This window comes from Vulpes lagopus, chromosome 4 (assembly GCF_018345385.1).
Source record: "Vulpes lagopus strain Blue_001 chromosome 4, ASM1834538v1, whole genome shotgun sequence".
In the NCBI taxonomy this organism is placed as follows: Eukaryota; Metazoa; Chordata; class Mammalia; order Carnivora; family Canidae; genus Vulpes; species Vulpes lagopus.
In genome coordinates this window covers 53886683-53910413 of record NC_054827.1, presented here as the reverse complement: position 1 = coordinate 53910413, position 23731 = coordinate 53886683, and the positions used below count along the sequence as shown (strand labels likewise).

Below are 23731 nucleotides of genomic sequence, written 5' to 3'. Positions count from 1 at the left end.
TCAAAATGCTTTCTGGCCTAGATTCACATTTTATTCTTACAACAACACAATGAAGCAAATGAGCAACGTCTTCAGAACAATCCCCACCCCAGATTGCTGTTTCTCTTACCTCTTCAGGTGACATGTTGTCCACTAAATCCGTTGACTCCTAGAGAAGAAAGCCATAGGTCCAACTTCTTTCCATCTTTCTCCCCATGGCAGCTGTGGTTCCACTAGTCATTAGCCAACCCTCCCAGGCCAGGGCCAGAGATGCCTGCTTTCCTACTTGTCATTTCTGTCCTATGTTGAAACTCCTCCATGGTGGGACCTCCTCCCCCTGATTTAGGGACCATAGGTTTCTCAGTTCTTAGAGGCATGCCCCCTTCCCCTTCTGCCCTCTACAGCACATCTGCTCTCACCTGGGTTGTTTTCTTCCTCGTGGGGCGAGGTCTGCCAAGTAAGCAGCGCAGCAGGGACCGAAAGACAGAGGGTCTTTGATCTGAGAGGAGTGGTGAGCAAATGGAAACAGAAACAAAGTGGTATCTGTCCTGGGAGGAAATGAGTAGGGGGACCTTCCAAGGGCCTTTTTTTAATTTTTAAAAATTAAATTTTTAAATTTTAAAATTAAATTTTAAAAATTAAATTTGTGGACCTTCCACACAAACTGTTCTTCCCAGATGCTCCACCTCCATAGACACCCTCCCTTCTACGCTCCTAAATCAGCCCTTGCCCCAACTCCTTGGGGCAGTAATAAGGAGATTCGGTGATTAGGACTCCCTTCCCACCCTCCCCTGTCCTCTTCCCCATGGTAGCAGCTCTTAGATGGTGGAGAGCCCAGAGAGAACCCAGAAGGCATGAGGGAGGGTACATGCTGGGAGAATCTTTACCTGCAGGCTCCGGTGCTTCTGGCTGCTGTTTGTGGCTGGGCAGGGGCCCATTGGACTCTTCAGAGGACAATGGGGCAGATGGTAAGGGGTGAGGAGGAGAGAGAGGAGGCAGCTGTAAGGAACAGTAAAGATTCTTAGTCCTGGGGAAGTGGCTGCCTAGCGCCTTCCTGCCTCTATCAGTTGGTGTCTTGGAAAGTCTGTCTCCATCCATTTACCCCCACACCTGGTCAGAATTCCTATATCCCTCTAAGTTCTCATTGGTACCATCGTCTGCAAACTTATCACCTTCGGCCCCCGGCCCCCCAGGGACACTGGTCTCCTTGACTTTCTCAGTGACCAGCATCCCCTCTCTCTCTTCCTGATCTTCTTTTCCCCATCCTATCCTGTTCCCCCAGCCCTTCCCTGCTTGGTCACCTCAGGCTTCCCAGAGAGGTCCTCATCTTCATCCTCATCCACAAAGGCAAAGGACTCCCTTCGGCCCTCGGGTGAGATGCCTTGGTGTCCCTTCCCATCGTAGGGCAGCTCAGACAACTTCCTGGCCATGTCCTGGGCCACCCGCAGCCTCCGCTCAGGGCCCAAGTGGCGCTGCAGGAGGGACTGTAGCTCTGAGCGCTCCACGGAGCCCAGCAGGATCATAGAATCTAGGGGAGAGCCAAGCTCAGCCTGAGTGCCTGCTCCATTCCCCTCTGCCCATCACCCTGCTCAACAGGATTGAGTGGGGGACAGAAGTCCAGCCCTCCTGCTTCCTTTTCTAGCTTTTACTCTCTCTTCCTGAAAACTCATTTCAAACATCTTCCAGGATTGACCTTTTATTTCACTCATTTAGCGCTTAGAGACCCAATTGATGGTATACTAATTGGTGCTAATTTATACTTATTTTGATGCAGCCTTTCCTTTTTTTTTTTTTAAGATCTTATTTATTTATTTGAGAGAGAGAGTGTGTGTGTATGTGTGCACAGAAGGAGAGGGAGAAGCAGACCCCCCACTGAGCAGAGAGCCTGATGTGGGGCTTCAATCTCAGGACCCTGAGATCATTACCTAAGCCAAAGGCAGATGCTTAACCAACTGAGCCACCCAGGTGCTCCAATAAATAATTCTTTTAAAAATTAAAAAAAAAAAAACTGTTCATCCAGAACAGTTTCTTCTGTCCCTCAGGTTGGACACTGAAGGACAGCTATCATTTAGCTAAGTAGCAAAGAGAACCACATCAGGGGCTCCAGATTTGCAGCTGAGCTTCACTATTCATGAATTCCCAGTTTATGAATTTGTCTCCTGGCTAAAATACAGGCATTTGTAAACCCCAAATCAGTGCTCAAGATGCCTTTACTGGCATACACAGACCTGCACAGAGCAGCAAACCTCCCCATGCACACATTCCCAGCTGAGGTCGGAAAAGCAACATTCTGCTTCTTGTCTCAGCTCCCATAAACAAGCATTTTTTCAGTGGTCTACTTAATGCTGCGTTTGCACATTTTTGTGGGGTTTGTGTTGGTAATTTTGCTGTTTAAGACCCTCCCACCCCCCACCCCAAGCAGGAAGGCTGTGATGTGCTTTATGGAGAAAATATGTGTGCTAGGTAAGCTTCGTTCAGGCATGAGCTGTAGCCCTCTTGGCCATGAATTCTAGTTAATGAATCAACAGTATATATTAAATAAGGTGCCTTTAAAGAGAGACACACATAAAATAAGTTTATGCATTCATTATTTGAAGAAAATGTGACCGGAGGAATCTAACTCTATATTTTCTCCAGGGCGACAGTTCAGTATAGTACCCCTAATTCAGTGTTCACGGTGACTTTAGAGAACATAGCTGCAATGACTAATGAGTATTGGCTGTAGTTCTCTAATTGGATTTTTTAAAAGATTCATTTATTTGAGAGAGAGAGAAAAAGCAGGAAGGAGGGGCGGGGGAGAGAAAGATTCCTAAGCAGATGCTCCACTGAGCATGGAGCTCGATGCAGGCAAGGACCGATTTCACAATCCTGAGATTACCATCCAGAAATTATGACCTGCGCTGAAATCAAGAGTTGAACACTCAGTTGACTGCACCACCCAGCTGCCCCTCTCTAGTTGGATTTTTAACTATCTTCTTATGCTTGTGTTCTGGCTATAGTTTTCCTTCTCAAAGATGTTGTGCTCCCTAAGGAACATAGGCTGGGTATCCTGTGGCAGACCAGGTGGTCCCAGAGATAAGCCCACACTACAGTGTCCCCTCCACCTCTGTGGAGCACCTGTTCAGGTCATTAGCTCAGGGATCTGCTTCCTTTTTTCCCACTGACCTTTAGAATCAACCAGTGGTAAAGTCTTGACTGTGGTGGTCTGGAGCAGGGTTCGCAATTCCCCGTATGTGCAAGTAGCTGAAACAAACTTCACATCACGAACCATGATGTCCTCAACAAATATGGTAAATTTGCTATGGGGGAGAAGGCATGGGGGGTTAGCCCTACCACATGCTTATTCCTTTGCCATCCCTTCTATTCCTCCCATGGTTTGCCACGCATTCCATCACTCATAATATTAAGTACATGGGAACATAAAAATAAGTAAGAAGCAATGTTTTTAAATGTTGACTCTAACCTCAGTCTCAACCTCAGAACCTCCCACCCCTACCCCATCAAGTCTGAACTAATTCCAGCTGGTGCCCCTGACCTGAGCTGGTTCCAACCAAGGTCAGGCAAGTAGGGTAGCTTCTTGACCTGGATGATGCTGTCATAGAGGGAGGGCTGCAGGCTCTGAGCCACCATGTTGGCCAAGATGACAGCCACCATCATGGGCAGGATGTGGGCAATCTGACCCGTTAATTCGAAGCAAATCACAGCTGTGGAGACTGTGTGGGATACTGCACCGGTCAGCGCTGCTGCCCCTAGAATGACATGGGAATGTACTGGTGGGTTAGGGCTGCCATTCTTAGCATGGAGGGCATGTGAGGATGGGATGGGAGACATGACCCTGGTCAGTGCCAACACTCCTGATATAAACATCTGCTGAACTGTTAGAAAAATCCTTTTGATCTCATTCTATATACTTTAGCAATTTACAAAACCACTGTGTGTGCACAGATTTTCATTTATAAAATGAAGATAGGATGTCCTATGTATTCCTTGCTTTTAAAAGTTTGGATTGTCTTTCTTTCTTTCTTTCTTTCTTTCTTTCTTTCTTTCTTTCTTTCTTTCTTTCTTTCTTTCTTCTTTCTTTTCTTCTTCTTTTTTTTTTTTTTTTAAAGTAATCTCTATATCCAACATGGGGCTTGAACTCCCAACCCTGAGATCAAGTCACATGCTTTTCTGACTGAACCAGCCAGGTGCACCAAAAGTCTGGATCATTGTTGACTAAGCATTTTAAAATCCAGTGATAGCATTTTACATTGGACCTCAGGTTTTGATGTCAACAATTTATGAGAGAAGAGAGTCAAAATCCAGGATTCATGCTGTAGTCTTAGAACAATGACACCTGTGTCAGATCCTGATTCTACAACTTCTAAACTGTATGAGTAGAACTTGATTCTTCTGGAATTCCATACTCTCATCTCTAAGGTAAAAAAGATCATTAAATAAGTTCTAAGGCCCTTGCAGTTCTAAAATGTTATAATTCTATGAACTCTTTGAAAACAAAATCTGTCTTACTTGTTTTTAGCTATGTTTCCCATCAACAAAAATAGTTACTAGAAGGTATACATGGAAAGAGAACAAGACAAAGTCACAAAAGAGAAGGGCGCAGATGGTAGAGCATGTGATTCTTGATCTCACGGTGGAGTTCAAGTCCTACATTGAGTGTAGAGCTTACTTAAAAAAAGAAAAATTGCAAAGGGAAATATTGGGATGGGATATTTTTACAGGATGGTGTACACGATATACTCCAGAACATGAACTGTCATAGGAGATATGTATCCTGGGAAATGTCCACCAGGGAAGATGGGGTGACACCTGAGAGGCATGGAGATGGAGAATGAGAGCAGATGACTCAGATGACTCTTACTGACGAAGGAGACTTCCATAAAGGACTGTGATGGAGGAGAAAGGTCACCATATGCACTGGAAAGCTGCCTAATGCTTCTATATCTATGTTATGGGGTTTTGGTGAAAAAGAGGAGGGAGGAGGCATAATCATTTTGAAGATTATACTGTTCACTGTTTTAGGCATGGTTTTGGTTGGATGGGATTGTAGATTTAGTGAAAAAAAAAGATTATCACAGATTCTCAGAATGATAGAGCTGTAATATACTTTAGAAGTCATTTTAGACTAAAGAAACTGAGATGCAGAAAGGTAGCTAACTTGCTCCACAGTCATCCAGGTGACAAGTGGAAGGGATGAGTACAGAGCCCATGTTTCTCAGTTCTTAGTCATGGACTCTTTTTTTATTATTATTTTATTTTTTAAATTTATTTACTCATGAGAGACACAGAGAGGCAGAGACACAGGCAGAGAGAGAAGCAGGCTCCATGCAGGGAGCCCGACGTGGGACTCAATCCCAGGTTTCCAGGATCACGTCCTGGGCTGAACGCAGGCGCTAAACCGCTGAGCCACCTGGGCTGCCCTTAGTCATGTACTCTTAAGTCCTGTCAAAATTAGCACATCTGCAGGTTGGGATTATCCAAGCCAGTCACCTGTACTGTTGTTTCTATGAGTCTTTGGAAGGAAAGAAAAAATCCCTTACCAAACATTCAGACACAATCCTAGGTGCTTTCATTCTTATCATTTAATCCCTATAATCCCTTTTCTACATAAAGAAACTACAGCTCAAAGACGTTTAGTAAAAGCTAATGAGAGTCAGAGCCAAAGGTTGACTATTTGAATAAAAGTTGAATCAAACAGCATAAAATTAAAACTGCATTGTGTAGTCTGGAATAAAGATGCCAGGGGACAGTTTGAGTGTGGCTATTAGGGGTTACCAGAGGGTGGAATGTGTCTCACCAATTACCGCATAGCCTCCGGGTAGGATCTTGTAGATGATGTCATCAAATAGGATACCATCAGGGAATAGCATGGCCATGATCTCTCCTACCAGCCTCCCAAATGCAGCTCCTAGAGGAAAGATAAAAGGAAGAAAATCCACTTCCTTATCCTCTATATTGCAGAGCCAATCCCTCCTTGTCCTTGTGCCCTAAGACCAAATACAAGCCCCTAGCATTCCAGGCTTCCTTAATTTCCCAGTACCCTAGACTGCAGCTATCAGCAAGATCCCAGGTTTCCCTTCAGAACTTACCTAGCACAAACACAGGCATGAAGCCTCCGCAGGGTATAGGCATAGTGGTGGCCACGATGGACATCCAGAACTGGGGTAAAAAGAGGTATCAGGACACCCTCTCAACTCTGCCCAATACACATGCACATACTGCACGTCCTTCCCACTTCCAACCCTCCTTCTTGCTTCAAGGGTCACAGAAACCCTGGGGTAGCTAATCCTTCTGGAAAAACCATCTTGTCTGCATCTTTCCTTCGGAACTGGAAAACGTGGAGTGCTTGCTTAGGCTAAGAGACCACCAAAGACAACACTGTAAGAAAGTTCCTCCTGATGGTTAACCCAAATCGTTCCTACTTGGAATGACTATATTTGCCTTTAAACAATCTAGAACAGGGGGTGGAGCCCCTGGGGACTCCTGTCACTGCTGCAGAAGGGTCCTAGCTTATACCATACCACCTAGCCCAAAAAGGTTACCTCAGCAAAACAGCCTGAAACTCCTGAAGCTGAAGAATATCTTTTCCTGGTCAGATTATGTTTCTGAGGAACAGCCAAGCTCTAAGTTGCAGACACCTTAAAGTCTTAATGACTTATTATGTGACTAATTTAGCTTTGATATAGTCATTTACAGACCCGTTTATGTGGCAAATCTCACAAGGAAGGCCTAGAGCAAAGACTGTCCTGTCTGAGTCATTTCCTTTAACATCAAATTGCCTTAAAAAGAGGCTCAAAAAATCAGATCTGTCCTGACCATACTGGAAGGGCACATTGAGAAAGCTAGCCAAAGTGCCAGAAAAGATCTTGAAGGCCAATTTTGTCAGGTAGTATTCCAACAGAAACTGGGACAGTTTTAGCAGAAATAATATGTACATTCTGTGGCAAAGAATGTGGAAGAATTGAGAAATAGAGTGAAGAAAGGAGTATTGGTTGAACTTTTGAAATATCTGCAGAAGAAATAACAATATGAGATACAGCATGTAAAATTAAGAAATAGGTTTACATATCACTTCCAAAATAAGTAAGCCAATCTTACAAAAGAATCTCAAACTCATGTGATGAAGGATGGTAGTAACTAAATCAGACCAAATTGCCAGGATCAAAATATTTATGATTGAAAATCTGTACTAAGTGCATTGTAAGCTAATGAGAAATAACATTTCTTACTATTCTGAACCTTAGAAAGATTCTCTTGAGCCAGGACTGATGTCAAGAGGCCATGACCAAGGCTCTGAGAAGGCTTCATCCTTGACTCTGAGATGAGGCAAAATGCATACTTCTTCATGTCAGATATGGCCATGTAAAATAGTTGAGAATGGCAAAGTCAAATGTACAAAGGAACAGAATATAGACTGAGAAAGTCTCCAGTATAAAGCAGCCATGTATCTTGTTTTCTCTGTCTGTCTTCAGTATTGGACTGGTGCTCATCAATGTAGGTAGGTCACTGGAGAGAGTGGGAGGGAGGGAGGGAGGGAGGGAAGGAAGGAAGGAAGGAAGGAAGGAAGGAAGAAAAAGAAAGAAAGAAAGAAAGAAAGAAAGAAAGAAAGAAAGAAAGAAAGACAGAAAGAAAGAAAGAAAAAAGAAAAAAAAAGAAAGAAAGAGAAAGAAAGAAAAGAAAGAAAAGAAAGAAAAGAAAAGAAAAGAAAAGAAAAAAGAAAAGAAAAGAAAAGAAGCTCTAAGAAAGAGCTTAGTCAGTGTCCATGCAACACAGAAAAGGCTTCTCAGAGTTCCTATTTGCTGAAACACCCAACAGAAATGCTTGTTGAGGAATTTGTTGAAACTGCAGATGACCAGACACCATGTCAGTCTCTGTGGACAAGGAGTTCTAAGCGCTTAAAGCTTACTTAACCTTCGCAAATGATTCTGACATGTAACAATTGGAGATCCCTTGAACTATTCTGTACCATCTCTTTGGAATAAGCACGGGAAAGCTTTATGGGATTTTGTAGGCTCGGGTTAATCTGAAAGCTCCAGTAATACAGCTTATAGGTGGCTGATAGGTGTGATTTCCGAGGATGAACTTTGGATTATCTCCCAAGATAAGTGTAAGAACAGATGAGGATCAGAGGACACTGAAGTGATCAACTCCTAAAGACAAAGAATGACACATGCGATTAGCAAACTTTTTGAGCTATTAGCACATGAAAGGAAAGATACAGAAGCAATGTAAATAATGTAGAACACAAATAACTCCGAAGAATTTAAACACCCAATTCTAAAGGACTGGGAAACTAGAGACCCATCATGAGAGATTCCATTCTATTTAGAACCTTCACAAGAAGAAGTGCTATGGAGAATTCTACAGAGCCTCAGGCTATGCTGATCAGTGACACTAGGTAATGATACTTATTAAAAAGGGAAACCAGGAAGTTGTAATTTTATTCACACCCATTGTAGGAGCTGCTGACTACAACCTGATAAGATTGAGGAAGATGGACGTCCCCTTCATCAATAGCTGAGGACGTCATCTGCCCGTACGGATATAGCCAGAAGCCCACACAAGCTAAATTTCAAATCAGACTGTGGAAAAATAGTTATAGTCACTTTCATATTCTAATTTGGCTATGTAGCCTATAACCTACACTTAGGAATAAATAAAGGGATGGATGTGTGTATGTTCCAATAAGAGAAAAGTGAAAATGCTGGAAGCAGTGTTAATCAGACAATATCATGGATTTATAGCAATGAGTGGTGTTATGTTTACAAATATTATGGAATGGCATAGGCCTGCTGCACACTGTGGGACTTGAAATATAGCTCAGGAGATATGTGAGTTTCTTCCCTTGTTATGTTATGACATAAACATTATCAAGGTTGTAATTCAGTGAGAAATTAGTAATAGTGACATAAAATTGAGTCCTGCTATATAATCTGTGTAGGCTTCTGAGAATAAACTTTAATCTGTGAAGTCGAATACATATATATACTTGGGAATCTGGGAGAGTGAGGTGAGGTGTGGGGGAAATGTTGAAAAATATATGGTATTTTGTTTCCACAAAACTTTGCAAAAGCTTGACATTTTAAAAGTATGTATGATCCCCCAGTTTCTATATAGTTTAGTCTAGAGGAATATCATCCTGATATTTGGAAAACATAATCATTATCCTTGAGCAATAAATTCTGAGATGTTATCAAAACTTGGAACTGGTTTCTTATAGGAAGTTCAGAGAAGATGAACTCTGCTTTGAAAGTCCAAAAGTCAAATCCCTAACAAGACACTGAGGACTTATTTATGATAAAACTATCAAATATTTTGAAAGAAGAAATAAAAAAGACCTAATTAATAAAGTAGGTGTACAAAATACAGAAGCTGTTGACCCACTGAACCCACATGGAGTGGAATGAGAAAGAACATGCACAGACACAGCTTCCAGAAACCCAGAGCAAATCCTGAGAATGTAAATCACAGAGTTGGAACCTGGCGTGTCAAGCACCTACTGTCTTTAATCACAGGATCCTTAACAAGTACATTAAAGGAGCAGCAAAAAATAAAGACATTTTTTCAACTATAAGCATGGATTTGCCAAAGATTAATAACCAAATATTATATATTTGGCACATGGTAGGTGTGTAAAAACATTAATGGATAAATGAACCCACTACAGCTATTATAATGTAAATATAACTTAGTGACTCATATTCTGGGAAAATATAGATTCACAGCAAGTATCACGAATAAGTGAGTAGCAAGGAATTCAAAAGCATGAAAGATCAGTGTGGACAGACTTTTTAATGAGAACCCAGCATACAGAGGAAAATGTTAGATCATTCAGGCAAGACATAGCATTAATAATAAGGCAATCACTGAAAAAGAAAAGAAAAAGAAAAAACAGCAATTGTAATAGATGTCACAACTGGGGGGTGGAAATGAGAATGTCTTTGTATAAAGCAATGATTGAGAAGTCTATGAAGACATGGTCTTCAATGGGCAGACATGGAAGAGACAGGCTTTGGTCTCCTAATTGAAATGAGGAGAAAATGGCTTGAAAGTGGCAAAATCCTCATGGCCTCACTATCAAAATAGGAACAAAATGCATATAAAAATTACTTATAGGGCTGGGGAGGTAGCTCAGTTGGTTAAGTGTCCGACTCTTGATTTTGGCTCAGGTCATGATCTCAGGGTCGTGGGATTGAGCTCGGTGTTGGGCTCCATGGTCAGCAGGGAGTCTGCTTAAAATTCTCTCTCTCTCTCTCTCTTCCTCTGCCCCTCCCCATGCTCATGTGCTCTCTTTAAATAAATAGATAAATAAAATCTTTAAAAAATTATTTATAGTCACTAATAAAATTAAGTTAAATATTTTTTATCTCTTTTGCAATTCCAGAAAAGAGATTGCTCACTAGATGGGGAAAAAATGGATACGAAAATCATCTAAAAATGGATAATGGGATACATGGAGACTGGAGTTCCTAATCATCTAATATGTGAGGGGATTTGGTTAATTTATCTCAGGTGTTTACACAGTTACCTATACTGCTCAGCCCTGTTTCATCCTTGTTTACTAGGCTGCTGTGATGTCTTAATCATTTTGCAAGTAGAACTTTTAGCAGGCTGATGGTAATTATGGCAATATTGCTAAGTTGACATGAATGAGCAATTAATCCAGATATTGGCTCGCTTCTATAGGCGAGCTATTTCTCTTTAGGTTGGACGAAGCCCCAGTGAAGTTGTACCCTCTCCTACTCTATGCAAACTGTGTGTTTCAGTTCGAAAATGGACAGAAGCTGAAGGGGTCAGGAGTTCAAGGAGGGGTACCTTCATGATAAAGAAGAGGAAGATGATGATGATCACGTTGACCCGTGGGTGGATCCACACAGCCGACCGGCCCAGGCTTTCAGGGTCACCCACATGCTTTACCCATGTGTTATTGTCGAATAGGGTGCTGATGGCTTCACGAGGCATCAGCTGTGAGAGGAGGAAGCAAAGGGGGCAAGTCTCCAACGACATCTGGTACTAGCGCTTTGTACAGAACTGATTCATTGTTCAGGGGGCTCAGTCTCATTGCTCAAGGGGCTCTCCTGTTCTTCTCTCAGGGAGTTTCTACCCTTGGGCAAAAGTACCTGTGCTCAGAGACCTGAGGGACGTCTGTGCTATGGCCCGGCCCTGGCTGAGTCCCTCGGACCTGACCCACCCCCCTACCCCGATTCCTTGGAGCTCACCTCTCCAGCCATGAATTGGCCTATTCCTGGCGGAAAGGTGAATGAGGCAATGATGAAGGTAACTATTCCAGGATACAGCAGGCGGCTGAAAAGAAACAGATTTGAGCCCCCCCAAGTTAGTCTCAGTGCACACCACCCTGGGCTGATAAGCTTGGCCTCAGTAGCGCACTGCAGCCTCAGCTCTTTAAACAGAATGTTCTTGCCACCAAAAAGCAACCTTTCAGGGGAAGACCATGCCACTTGCTCCCTATGTGGAATATCCAGACTTCTATATTTCATTGCAAGCCTCCTAAAGGGATGGATGGCCTTTGACAAAGATTCAAAGGGAGGGGCTCAAGGAGAAAGCAGAAAAGAAATGGGTAGGACACAGAAGGGCGGTGACTCACTGCTTCGCCAGAAATTGGCTGAGGGCCTTGTGCTTTCGGACACCGAGCATGACTTGGCGATGCAGGTACACAAACACGGCTCCCAGGAAGCCACAGCAAATCCTGAGGGCATAAGTTATAGGGCAGTGAAACCCACTTCCTGGACCTGTTCCTGACGGGGAAATGAATACCCCGTGTCCCCCCTCCCCTGCTGCCCTCCTGCTCCAGCAATTCGCATTTATCCACACCTGCCCCACCTTCTTCCAGTCCAAAGCCACCTCTGCCCACCCTGAGCAGCCCACCCTACTGACCCGATGATGGCGAAGGCTGGGAGTTCCTGCAGGTCAAAGGGGAAATCCATTCGGAAATTGGTTCTGAAGAGAGCAGTGATGGTGACTATGGGATGGAAAGGCCAGGCATCATGGTGGGAGCGCCACAGAAACCCAAGGGGAACTCCTTCCTTCCACCAAGGCCACCGACTCCTCTTCCATTGAGCTTCGTTTTTATGCTTGAACACTGCCCTCCTACTCCTAGACCTATATATTTGCCCTATAGCCTTGGGCTTTGGGCTCACTTCCCAAATAATGCCATCCGTTCCTTTCCTCCATGCCCCATTACCGGCCTCCCTGTGTCACTCCCAGCCCAGGAAGCCCTGTTACCAGCGTCCTTGTTCCACACGGCCAGCACGCGGAAAACAAAGGCACTGAACGTGGCTGCAAAGAATCCTCGCCAGTAGTTCCGCACAGCAAAGTATGTAGAGGTGACCTCGATGCTGAACAACACTCCTGCAGAGGCAGGGAGGTTGTCAGGTGCAGACGAAAGTGAAAGGCTCTTCCCCACACTCCCACCCTGCAGCCCTCAGGTGCTTTTGCTCAAACCTGAATCATGAGGGGAGCAGTAGTGGGAAGTAATGGTCTCCTGTAACCTCATGCTCTAAACCATACACTTGCTGATGCTGGCAGTTGTCTGTGGTCCAACAAGATACAGAGAGGAGCACCGGGGGTGGGGGGTGAGGGGTCCTCAACCCACAATCCAGAAGGATCAGGTGGTCCTGCCCTTCCCTCCCTTAGAAAATAGGGGTGGGTGGGATTCACAATTGTCTGGTATCCACAGACATGCGAGTTGCTGCCGAGAAGTTGTGAGAGAGAACCTTCCCAGAGCAGGTGCTCAGCGGAGTTGCAAGGGCAGAGTTCAGGATTAGTAGGGACTCTACTTCACATTCCCTTCAATCTCACCTCCCTCCTCCCGTGCACCATGTACCTTAGGGCAGCTTTATAAGGATCAAATAAGCAAAACGAACATGAAAAGCTTCACAAAGGCCGACAATACTCAGTATTCCAAGAAAAGAAAGCAGAGGATGCACTCGGAGTTTTAAAAAATTTATCAAAAACCCCTTCTTAAAAGAACCAAAGCAAGGGGGAAACCCAAGAGGCTAGAAGGTAAAAACAATTTGGTTAAGAAAGGTGGGTGAGGTTGACGGAAAGTCCTAAATAGTATTGTTCCTGAGAGCAGAGGGTGCAGCGGAACACAAGGAGGTGGATATGCACACCCACAGCGAGCCCTGGTAGGGGCCAAGTAAGGAATGCTAATGAGGGCGGAAAGCAAGATTCCAGAGATGGCAGAGAAAGTTACCTTTGAACATATTAAGAATAAGGGAGTGGACTTTGATTAGATACAAGGTAAAAAGTGATGACAAAAGGACCTAGTTAAGCCTCATCTTTATCAAAAGTGAGGAGAAACCAGGGAACTGCAGCGTACAATCCGCTGAATGGAGAAGAGGCCTGGCCCCATGAGAGACCAGGAACGGTTGAGGTCTGTCTCCCCGGTTCTCCCCACGGTAGACGGTTGCTGGCCTGCTGGAAATGCCCACCTGCTCCAGCCTCCCCCTCGGGTAGCATCTCACACCCCAGCCCTTTTTCCTTCCCTGTTCTGTAATCAAAGTCACCTCTCTTGGATCCCTCAGGACATGCCCCCTCTATTTCACAGGTGACAGTCGCAGGAGGTCACTTGCACCAAGGGGTGGTGGCCCAACTGTTACTCCCTCACAGAGCAGCTGCAGCACTTGGCCGAAGGTCCCTAGTGGTCAGCTCAAATGCCAGCCTCTCTAGAAAGGCATTCCCAGGGCCCTCTGGGCAAGTAGAAACAGCCCCTCTCTCATCTTCCTGTCTCAGAATTTTGGACTATTTGAGCACTTGCCACTTGCAGACATAGTTATTTATTTGCATGTCCAAGATCCCCCTAGGATCGAAAATTCCTTGGAACCCACCACCACCTCCTGCCATGCCTGGTACATTGTCGGGGCTTATGGTCTCTTCTGTGGATGGAGAGAAGAAGGAAGGAGAACAAAAGAGGACAGAACGGATGCTATTTCAGAAAAGAGAGTCAGGGACGGTGGAATTTGGGGCAGAGAGAGCTGCCAGCTACCCCTTCTGCCCCTGCGCCTCAAATCACATCAGGTTAGGTGCCTGCCTCCTGGAGCTAAAAGGAGGATTTGACACAGTGGGGAAGCAGGTGGAGCCAGTCTCTCTCCTTTTCTTTACTAGTAATAAAACCAAAGTCAGCTTTGATGTGTTGGGGTGTAAGCTATCCAACTTATGAATATTTTACAACCATTTTTTGAAACCCTAGGCTAGATTTTCTTTCCTACAAGGTGGTTCTGGGATGCTTTCCCTAGCAGTCTGTCACTGTATGCTCAGGAACGAGAACTGATTTTAATATTAGCCTGAGCCAAACAGAAAATGTGCTGCTAAAAGCAAACAAAGCATTACAAACACAAACAGCTTTTGAAAACTCTCTGGTCTTTGAGGTTCAATACTACTGCTCTCTTCTGCCCCCCTGGATGTTCTCTGTTCTTCGGCTCTGGCTCCTTTGTCTAGGTTCAGGCCAGGGCTCTGTGCTTGGCGTCCTGCTCTTGCTACTCACAGATGCACCCTCTCAATTCCATTAATGCCCGTGGCTTCAACTGCCATTACATGCTACTGGTTAGCAAAGCGTTCTTTTCAGCTTGGGCCTGAACTTCAGACTCTGGCTCCAGCTGCCTATTTGGTATCACTTGGACACTCCACAGGAACTTCAAACTCAGCATATTTAAAATAAAATTGGGGGCATCTCTGTGGCTCAGTTGGGTAAGCACCTGACTCTTGATTCATGGTTTCAGCTCAGGTCATGATCTCCTGGGTCGAGGGATCGAACTCAGAGCTCAGCGTGAAGATTCTCTCCCTCTGCCCCTCCACCCGCTTACCCATTCTCTTTCTCTGAAATAAATAAATCTTAAAAAAAAAAAAAAAAAAAAAGTAAAATTGATTAACTCCTCGGGACCTGTTTCACTTCCTATATTCCTTGTCTTGCTTACTAGCACTGCTGTCCACCCAATTTTCTTTGAAATAAACTTTGGGAGCAGGCCCAAATTCCTCTTCCTCTCTCATCCTTTGTAACCCCGCATAAAAACAACCTCCAGATCCTGTCAATTTTAATTTTACTTCCCATCACCTTTATGCATCATCCTCTTCTCGTGCTCTCTCTCTTCTGCCTCAATCCAGTTCAATCTCTCATCATCTAACATCAGGGCTACGACAATAGTCTTCTTGTTAATCTTGGATGAATGCTGTTAATCCACGGGCCAGTTCTATTGCACACACCTCTGCCAAAGGGATTGGATGAACGTGCACAGCTTGTTGTGTCACTTCCTTGTTCAGAACTCTTCCATGGCTCCCCTTCACCCATGACAGCATTTCCCAAGTCCATCTGTGAGATACTATGGGTGTCATAGAAAGTTCCTTGCAATGAGGATTCTGTGGGAAACGCTGTATTTGAGCTACAGTTTGCATATTCACGATGCCTAGTTCAATAAAACTATCTGCTTAACACAGTATTTTCAAACTTATTTGACTTTGGGACCCTTTTCAAATGTTACAGCTATTAATACTGTCAAGAACTATGTTCTGTAAAACACATTTGGACATATTCTAGTCTGGAGAATAGAACCTACATTCTTATGCATGGCCGCTGAGGATCTTAATGAAACAGCCCCATTTCCCCGTCCAGACTCATTCCAGTTCCCCTGTATCCTCTTGAAACTCCCTCATCTGTGGTTAGAGCCCCCAGATCTTGATTACTTGATTGCTGTTCCTTCCATCCAGAGTACCCTGTCCTCATAGTCTTCCTTACGCTCTGCTCAAGATGCCATTGAGACACCTCTTTGAGTGGGCCATGAGGATGGGTTTATCTGCTCGTCAACCCTTTCAGCTGTGAGCATCTGAGAGCACAGGATCCAGAGCAGCATCCAGAGAGCACACGATGCAAGCAAAAGCATGCTTGTCCTTTTAGCAGAATGTTGAAGCAGATTTCTATCCTTGGTGTAAGGAATTATGAGTTGGCACCTGGGTGGCTCAGTTGGTTAAGCATCTGCCTTTGGCTCAGGTCATGATCTCAGGGTCCTGGGATCAAGAGTGGGCATGCAGCTTCCTGCTCAGCAGGGAGCCTTCTCTCTGTCCTCCCCACCCCCCCTTCACTCATGTTTTCTTTTTCTCTCAAATAAATGAAAAATCTTAACAACAACAGCAAAAGATTTGGTTACATAGTGAATAATTTTGTTTCAGAATTATTCTATGTTCTTAAAAAAAAGAAAAACAATCAAATAAAGCTACCTGCCAGGACATTTATTACTTGCACTCAGTAGAAACATCCTGAAAATGGCATTGTAACTTTTCAATACCAAACTTTTTCTCGCATCAAGAGGCACATTTTATCTGTAACTCTCTTATCTTTCCTATATTCTACATTGGACCAAGATAAACCTTTGTTGTTCATCCTAGAAATTCTAGTTTTATGCAAAAAAAATACAGATTTTCTTCATTTTTAAAAGAATCTGGCTGATTAAATACAAAAATTCTAAAAGTCTGCCTGTCTAAAAATGTTTTTTAGGTCTTCTGGATTTGTTAGGTGAAAAGAGTGAGTAAAGGTGAAAGTGGTTATGAATGTAAGTGTGAACATCTACCGTGTACAGAAATTCAAACACAGCCCTCATTCACGGGGACTAGTGGCCTTAATGACAAGAGCTGATGGCAAAAGTGCAGGCAGGATGCTAGCTGATATGTGTGCCAACCTGGTCTCCTTGAGCTGTGCGTGCTGGCACAGCATCAGGACAAGCGAGCAGGACCCACTTCCATCCCCTCTGAATGCTCATCCCCGTGTCTTTCCTGAGCCAAGTCACTGAGCACCCCTCTACAAAGGGACTGATGACATTTTCATAATCGAAAATCGAAAGACACATCTAACTGCAGGTGTGTTTAAGGAGCATAGGCTTTTCCTGCAGTGCTATTTCCCCACTTGTCAACTTGATGTCCTTTTTGTCAGCAATGAATCCAATGAATGACCCAGGCAATCTCTGTGCTCCCCGACCCACCGTGTTCATCTTGTTAGAACTCAAACTAAGCTGTAAACAAACAGGTACCACTGCTTTCTCTGTCTGGGGCCATTTATTACTATCCCAGGGCAAAGGCGGCAGACTGAAAAGCCACCCTTTGCCTTACACATGCAGAAAGAGTTAACCTCAGGTTTGAGCTGCCATCAGGGAGCTGCGGGCTTTAACTCTCATCCAGAGCCCTCGTGAAAGCTGACCACTAGTCTAAGTAAGGTTCACCTACACCTCTGTGCTCTGGTAACACAACGGAGGTTTTCCCTTGGAGAATAAACTATGTAGAGTCTCCTGTAGAAGACGTAGTAAGTGGAGGAGGGCAAACGTCTGACAATATCGACAGGCTTTATTTAATACACGTGGGGGAACTGGGGAGGCTGCCTGGGTTTTCATTCCTGGCTTACCCCTTGCTCGAGTCACCTACCCTCTCTGTAATCTCTTTTATCCTCCCTCTCTGTGCTGTCGGTCTCGTACAGCTTTTAGGAGGACTGAATGTAGAATGCTTAGTATATCACCGCACATAGTAAATGCTCACTAAAAACTTGCTATTCTTGTTATACTTTCGTTGTAACTGGTAATATCACACTTGGGGATGCTGACAAAACCTGGCTGGGGAGCAAGCCCAAGCAGCACACTGATGTAGGAGGGGTAAATCACTTGCCTCCAAGTGGCGTCCCAAAACAACAGCCAACTCCTACAGCACAGCCCACCGTCAGCATGTCAGTGTAATAGTATGGCTGCTACTAGGGGAGAGAGAGACAGAGAGATGGGAGGGGCAGGGAAGGGAGGCAGAGAGGAATGGAGAACAAGCAAGGGTGGGGAATAAGGCAGGAGAGGCTTCAGTCACAGGGAATCACAGTGTCCCCTCTCCCCCAATGATTCCCAGGCCAAGAGAAACTCAGTTAGTTTGGCAAACATGAAGTGACCTCACAGCGAAAGGCCAAACATAGAATATGAAATGGAAGATAAATATATGGAAGGCAGGTAAGCCAACATGTGATCATCAGAGAGGGGCTGGAGATGGAGACAACCCGGGCAAGAAGTGTCAGTAGCAAGAGAAACAGGAAGGACTTCAGACAAACAGTACCAATAAAGCCTGCATAAAATAGCTGCCAGCTGCAAAGGAGCACATAGCCCTTTGGCAGAAAAGTAGGGGCGCCTGCAAACCAGGGGCTATGATCCAGGCCCCCCCACCAGTCGCTTTGGCCAGCACCCTCTCCACCCCAAAGCTCAGGCAGCTACTCAAACCCCCTTCTAATTCATGCTCGCAATGGGGATAGGGAGGAAGTGGGACTTGCCTCCGACAGGGGCTGCAAAGCAGCATCCCACGCCCACCGCGCAGGCCGACACCAGGAGATCAAGCTGCCCAGACGCGGTCTGCAACAGAGAAGCACGCGGGACAAGGAGGGCAGAGGGCTGGGGCCGGCAGCCGTGCTCAGGAGGGGTGGGGTGGGGGGCCAGGAAGACACAGGGATGGGGGGGGGCAGTGCGGAGTGAAGTGCGGAGGGGCTTTGATACAGGGCAGCAGAGGAACTGGCCAGGGCGCAGGGGCACAGATCCAGAAGGGATGGGTGGCATTGTGTGGCTGGGGTAGACGGGTGGGAGGACGTGTGGGGAGAATGAGGGAGCGTGGGTTAGCGCAGTGCCTCACTCCAGCATCACGGCCAGTCCAGAGCAAAGGCAGCCCTCCCGACACCCTGAACACACACAGCCCCTCCCTCATTTTACTTTCTCAACCTTACCTCATAGACCCCACAGAACATGGACATAAACTTGCTGAGGACCGCAGCACAGATGCTGGCGATGTGGACGAAAGGGCCCTGGGAGACAGAAGGAGGGGGAGGGGTCAGGGGCCCCCCTGGGAGGCTGTGTGGCATTCTGTGGACAAGCCTTCTGGCTCCTGGCACTGAAGCTAGGTGCTAGAAGTACAGTGAGCAAGACAGAGGGTCTTTGGGGGAGCTCCATCCCAGAGAGGAAGGGAGGAAATTGCCAGCGTTTCAGGGATGCTATGGGGAGGAGATGAGGAAGGGTGAGGGGTGGAGGAGGCAAGACAGACGGGGGTGCGGTGGTTGTCCTGAGAAGGTGCTTCGGCCGTCACCACTGTGTGGTGTCTCTACCTACATGAGGGAGTGAGCCACGTGGGTGTCAGGAGGAAGAATGTTCCGGGCTGAGGGAACAGCAAGTGCAGGAGCCCTGGAACAGAATCAGCTTATGGGGTTGAGGGACAGGAAGAGCTGTAACCCAAGCACAGTCTTTCTGGAGGGCAGAAGACCAGACAGAGAGAGAATCCAGATCACCACAGGTCTCCCAGACCCCAGTAAGAAGTCTGGATTTTATTTCAAGAAGTCTAGAAAGCCATTAGAAATTCTTGAGCAGGCGTCAGCCAGCACTGATTGCATTTTGAAAGGAGGCCTCTGGCTGCTGTGTGGATTCCTGATTGTAGCAGGGCAAGAATGCTTAGGAGTGTAACCTTGAAAAAAAGCACAGCCTCTTTCTGGGTCTTGACTTTCACGTATTGAAACAAAGAAACTGGTCTGGAGTATCTCCAAAGTAGTGGTCCTCCACCGGGGAAGACACCCTACACCCCCATCTGTGCGGGGACATTTGCCAATATCTGGAGACATTCTGATTGTCAAAACTGGGGACGCGAGCAGCCGGGGGAGGGGGTGTGTGGTGCAGGCTCAGCAGTTTAGTGCCTGCCTTCGGCCCAGGGCCTGATCCTAGAGACCCAGGATCGAGTCCCACATCGGGCCCCCTGCATGGAGCCTGCTTCTCCTTCTGCCTGTGTCTCTGCCTCTCTCTCTCTTTCTCTGTGTTTGTCATGAATAAATAAATAAAATCTTAAAAAAAAAAAAAAAAAAACTGGGGACGCTGCTGGCATCTAAGGGGTAGAGGCCAGAGGTGCTGCTAAACCTCTGACAATGCACAGGGCAGACGCTCAGGACCAAGAATTATCCAGCCCAAGGTGTCAACAGTTCCCTGGGCGGGGAGACTGCCTTCCCTTCCCGGGTATTTACTTCCCCTCCCTACTGGCCCTGGGCCCCTCCCCAGCTCTTCCGGGGCTCAGTGCTGCCCTCTCCCGGAGCATCGCTGGACCTACCTCCTTCCCCACAGGAATGCCACTGCCCAGCCCCGCAGTCAGGGCCACAACCTTGGCCACAAAGGCCTTGAGGGTGAGATATTCCTTCAGGATGACCCCACGGAGTATTGTCTTCATTTCAGGGATCCCAGAGCCTAGAAGCGTCAGAGAACGATTATGTACAGCTTCCCGCTAGAGGTTCAAAGGGAGGTGAACATCCAGACAGTGGACATGGTGATGCGGTGGGTGGGGGAAGAGGCAGTGTTGGGGACTGATGGAAAAGCAGGGAAGTGGGCTGTTAGTAGGGCCAGGTGAGAGAGGAAGCGGACTGGAAGGATCTGCAGGGCAACAAGGTTATGTTGACAACATGACAAGATGGGGGTAGGATGGGGGGGCAGTTCTCACCAACAGCCTGGGGAGAGATGAGGTGGCAAAAGACAGCACTGAAGAGGATGAGAGTTAGCGGGAAGGTGACCCAGACCAGGTACTGCAGAGGCAGGTTGGGCTGCATCTGGTAGTAGCTCCACTTGTAGGCTGTAGAGACAGGGGCGTAGGCTCAGTCCCGGTGTGGCTGGGATGTCGCTGCCCCCCACCCCAACAGCCACAGCACACCCGGGTGCTGTGAACGTCCTCATGCCCTCGCAATCCTGAGCGACCTCACAAGATGGTACTGCTCTCATTGCACAAAGGCAACCTGAGTTGTAGGAGGTGACGTGACCTGTACACGTTCCCATCATTTGTAGAGTCTGCGCCAGTGCTGCCAACCCCACTGGAGCAGGCACCCTGTCAGGGCTGTCCCGGTTTGCCCCAAAACTGAGGGGTACCTGGGCCTTGGGGTGGCCAGAGCCCAAACCAGACAAACCCTGGGAAAATTGGCCACCGGGTTAGAGGGGTGCCCTCAGCTTAGATGGCAGCAGGTGAAGGGGCAGGAGAAATGGATCTGGGTCTGGGTCTGGTCTCATCCTGGGCCAGATCTCCTCTGGGCAACACCCTCCTCCCCAGATGCACCCCACTCATCCTAGGTAGGAACTTGAGAAACAGCCGCCGCAGTGTGGGGAGAGGCTGAGGGTGAAGGGCCGAGGTAAACCTACCCTGAAGGCTTTTGGCACTGACATAATCCATGCTCCAGCTAACCAGGGCCATAAGCAGTCCCAGGAGCACCAGAAAGATCCAGTCTTCTCCTAACTTTCTTCTCACCACATGTCCCAGGCGGCGGACACAGCCTGGGAAGAGGGAGGAGCAAAGAAGAGCAGCCAACCAGTCACTCCTCTGGGCTCTGACTGGGGAAGGAGCGGAGGAGCTGGGCCCCCGGGGTCTTGCTCTAGGCTCCTTCACGGAGCTTCTTTTCACCACTCTGCCAGCTGCTGCCCTTGCCCCTTCCAAAGCACCCAGTCCAGTTTCCCACGGGATACCTGAATGCCCTCTAAAACTCTTGTTTCCTGGGGGTGGGTGGGAGGGAGAGGAGGCAGGTGCCTTTCCTTAATGCTTAGAGGACTTCAGTGTGGATGTGCGGAGGGTGGAAGGCAGGCTATATGCAACGGGACACCCCAGTTATTCTCCTAAGCCCTGCACTGCCTTCCATCCCAGATCCCTTTATCCCTCAGGCCCTGTCACCTTGACATTTAGAATAGTGATCCTCATCCTTGCTGTCCATGCTTTCACTGGAGCCCATCTTCTTGGACATCCCTGTATCCTGCTCCTTGTCTGAGAATTGCTGTTTGTAATGGCCATAGATCTGGACACAGAGAGAATGGGAAATGTCTGCTTTGCTGGACTTAACAGGAATAGACAGAGGGAAGCACATAGACCCACAGGAAAAACAAGCAACTTTTTAAACTGGGTGTTGAGAGCCTCACATAGGGCCACCCTGGGGGCTGTCCCCGCCCTGAGCTCTCTGCCTGCATGCTTCCGCTCTTTACCTCTTAACCTACCCACCTTTTTTTTTTTTTTTTAAATATTTTATTTATTTATTTATTTATTCATGAGAGACACACACAGAGAGAGGCAGAGACACAGGCAGAGGGAGAAGCAGGCTCCAGGCCGGGAGCCTGATGCGGGACTCGATCCCGGGACCCCAGGATCATGCCCTGGCAGGCACTAAACCACTGAGCCACCCAGGGATCCCCTACCCACCTGTCTTCACCCTCTCCCCATCCAGACCCATCTTGGTCGAAGGAGGTCAGTTTCTACTCTGACAGAGAGACACAGGAACTCTGCTAAGACTGGACATCAGTGTCAATGAGGTGTTTATGTGTGACTCAGCTAACCGTGTCTCAACCTCTGTCCCTCTAATATCCCAGCCACCCCCTCCTCTGCCCTGGCCTGCCTCCTAGGAGGGCTGACATGGACCACCGAGCACAGACTAGCAGGTGACTCTGGGTTTCTCTGTCTTGGTGTGTCTGAGATGCTCTGGCAAGCTCAGAGAAAGCCCATCCTCCTTGCCTCCCTATGCGCGTGTGCACACACAGAAACCAGTCCCAGTAAGGGACTTCCCAGGGCAGGATACCTAGAGGCTCATGTGAGCAGGGCGGAGGAGCACCCCTCCAGTCTGGCAGCTCTCTGCTCCCATCCCTGCAGGGAGCACATATATTTGGGGTAGGGGGAGCAGAGGCTCTCAACTGCTTTTACTCTGTGTCCTCCCCACCCCCGCCCTCCCCCAGCCCACACTCTAGCTCCGTCCTCTCGGGCCAGGGTCAGGCCAGGTCGTGTTGCTGGTTCTGGGAGAGCCTGGGTAGGAGAGATCTGATTTCACAATATGAGCAGCAGAGTTTACGCCCCAGTTCTGGACAGGCACACACTGACTGCCCGGCTCACGGCTGCTTCGTCTTCTGGGGTGAGGTTAGTGACCGAGGGAGGCCGTGTGTCCCTCCCTGCCTCACCTGGCCCCAGAGAGCAGACACTACTCCTGCAGCTTAGGGCATGTCCCTCTACCTGCCGTCTCAGCTGTCCTGGCCTCTGGCAGGTGGAGATGAGGATGGGGGTGCTCCCAAACCGACCCTGGCTGGGAAACCCCCGAAAGAGCCAAACTGGTGCCAGCTGGTTTGGGGCTAAGCACCCCATCAGAGTAGTGTGCTCAAGCCTGAAGGGGATGCTGGGTCTAGGATTCCTGAACAGAAACACCAGCGTGTGGACGAGGAGGGGGCTGGGCCCTGGAAAAATAGCTACACAATGTTGACAAAATACCAGTAACTGTTGAGGCTGGGTAAGGGGTGCTTGGGGATTCATTATACAGCTTTATTTTTAAGTTTGAAATTTTCCATAATAAAAATTAAACATAGAAAACCTGAGGTCCAAACCCTTCTTCATTTTCAGGCCAACTCTACTTCCCAAATTACTTTACCGTTCCTTTCCAACACGAAGCTGCATGCTAGTCTGTCTGCTTTCCTGCTACCAGAAAGTGACTTTTACTCTCGTTTTCACTGTCCCCACCCAGGCAGGTGGGTGAACATAGGTTCGAGGACTGGGGCACAGGCGGTGGGGGGGGGGGTGTCTTTCTGTCCAGTCCCAGGCCAGGACAGGCCCCCTCTTGCACTCACCATTTCAGCCTCCCCTGATTTTGTATCCCCACCTCCCACTGATTCCCCAGGGTTGCCTCCTCTCAGGGACTGACTGGGACTGCAGTGAGAATCCTACAGATTCCTCCAATGCTGACAACCCCTGTGCAGCCACCCCT

General features: G+C 47.2%; 1 protein-coding gene across 1 annotated transcript in view; it reads right to left on the bottom strand.

The window, feature by feature from the left end:
- Nucleotides 1-23731, bottom strand: part of CLCN1 (chloride voltage-gated channel 1) — a 29964-nt gene that overhangs the window by 5079 nt on the left and 1154 nt on the right. Inside the window, exons 2-20 of the mRNA XM_041752723.1 lie at nucleotides 21673-21793; nucleotides 21150-21281; nucleotides 20464-20592; nucleotides 20080-20213; nucleotides 18722-18799; nucleotides 17641-17719; nucleotides 12223-12348; nucleotides 11875-11959; nucleotides 11585-11686; nucleotides 11199-11283; nucleotides 10795-10944; nucleotides 6069-6138; nucleotides 5777-5887; nucleotides 3515-3728; nucleotides 3145-3278; nucleotides 1281-1507; nucleotides 867-978; nucleotides 399-478; nucleotides 110-148 (exon numbers count right to left, since the gene is read on the bottom strand). Coding sequence (XP_041608657.1) covers nucleotides 110-148; nucleotides 399-478; nucleotides 867-978; nucleotides 1281-1507; nucleotides 3145-3278; nucleotides 3515-3728; nucleotides 5777-5887; nucleotides 6069-6138; nucleotides 10795-10944; nucleotides 11199-11283; nucleotides 11585-11686; nucleotides 11875-11959; nucleotides 12223-12348; nucleotides 17641-17719; nucleotides 18722-18799; nucleotides 20080-20213; nucleotides 20464-20592; nucleotides 21150-21281; nucleotides 21673-21793 — 2208 coding nt within the window. The remainder of the gene's footprint in view (nucleotides 1-109; nucleotides 149-398; nucleotides 479-866; nucleotides 979-1280; nucleotides 1508-3144; nucleotides 3279-3514; nucleotides 3729-5776; nucleotides 5888-6068; nucleotides 6139-10794; nucleotides 10945-11198; nucleotides 11284-11584; nucleotides 11687-11874; nucleotides 11960-12222; nucleotides 12349-17640; nucleotides 17720-18721; nucleotides 18800-20079; nucleotides 20214-20463; nucleotides 20593-21149; nucleotides 21282-21672; nucleotides 21794-23731) is intronic.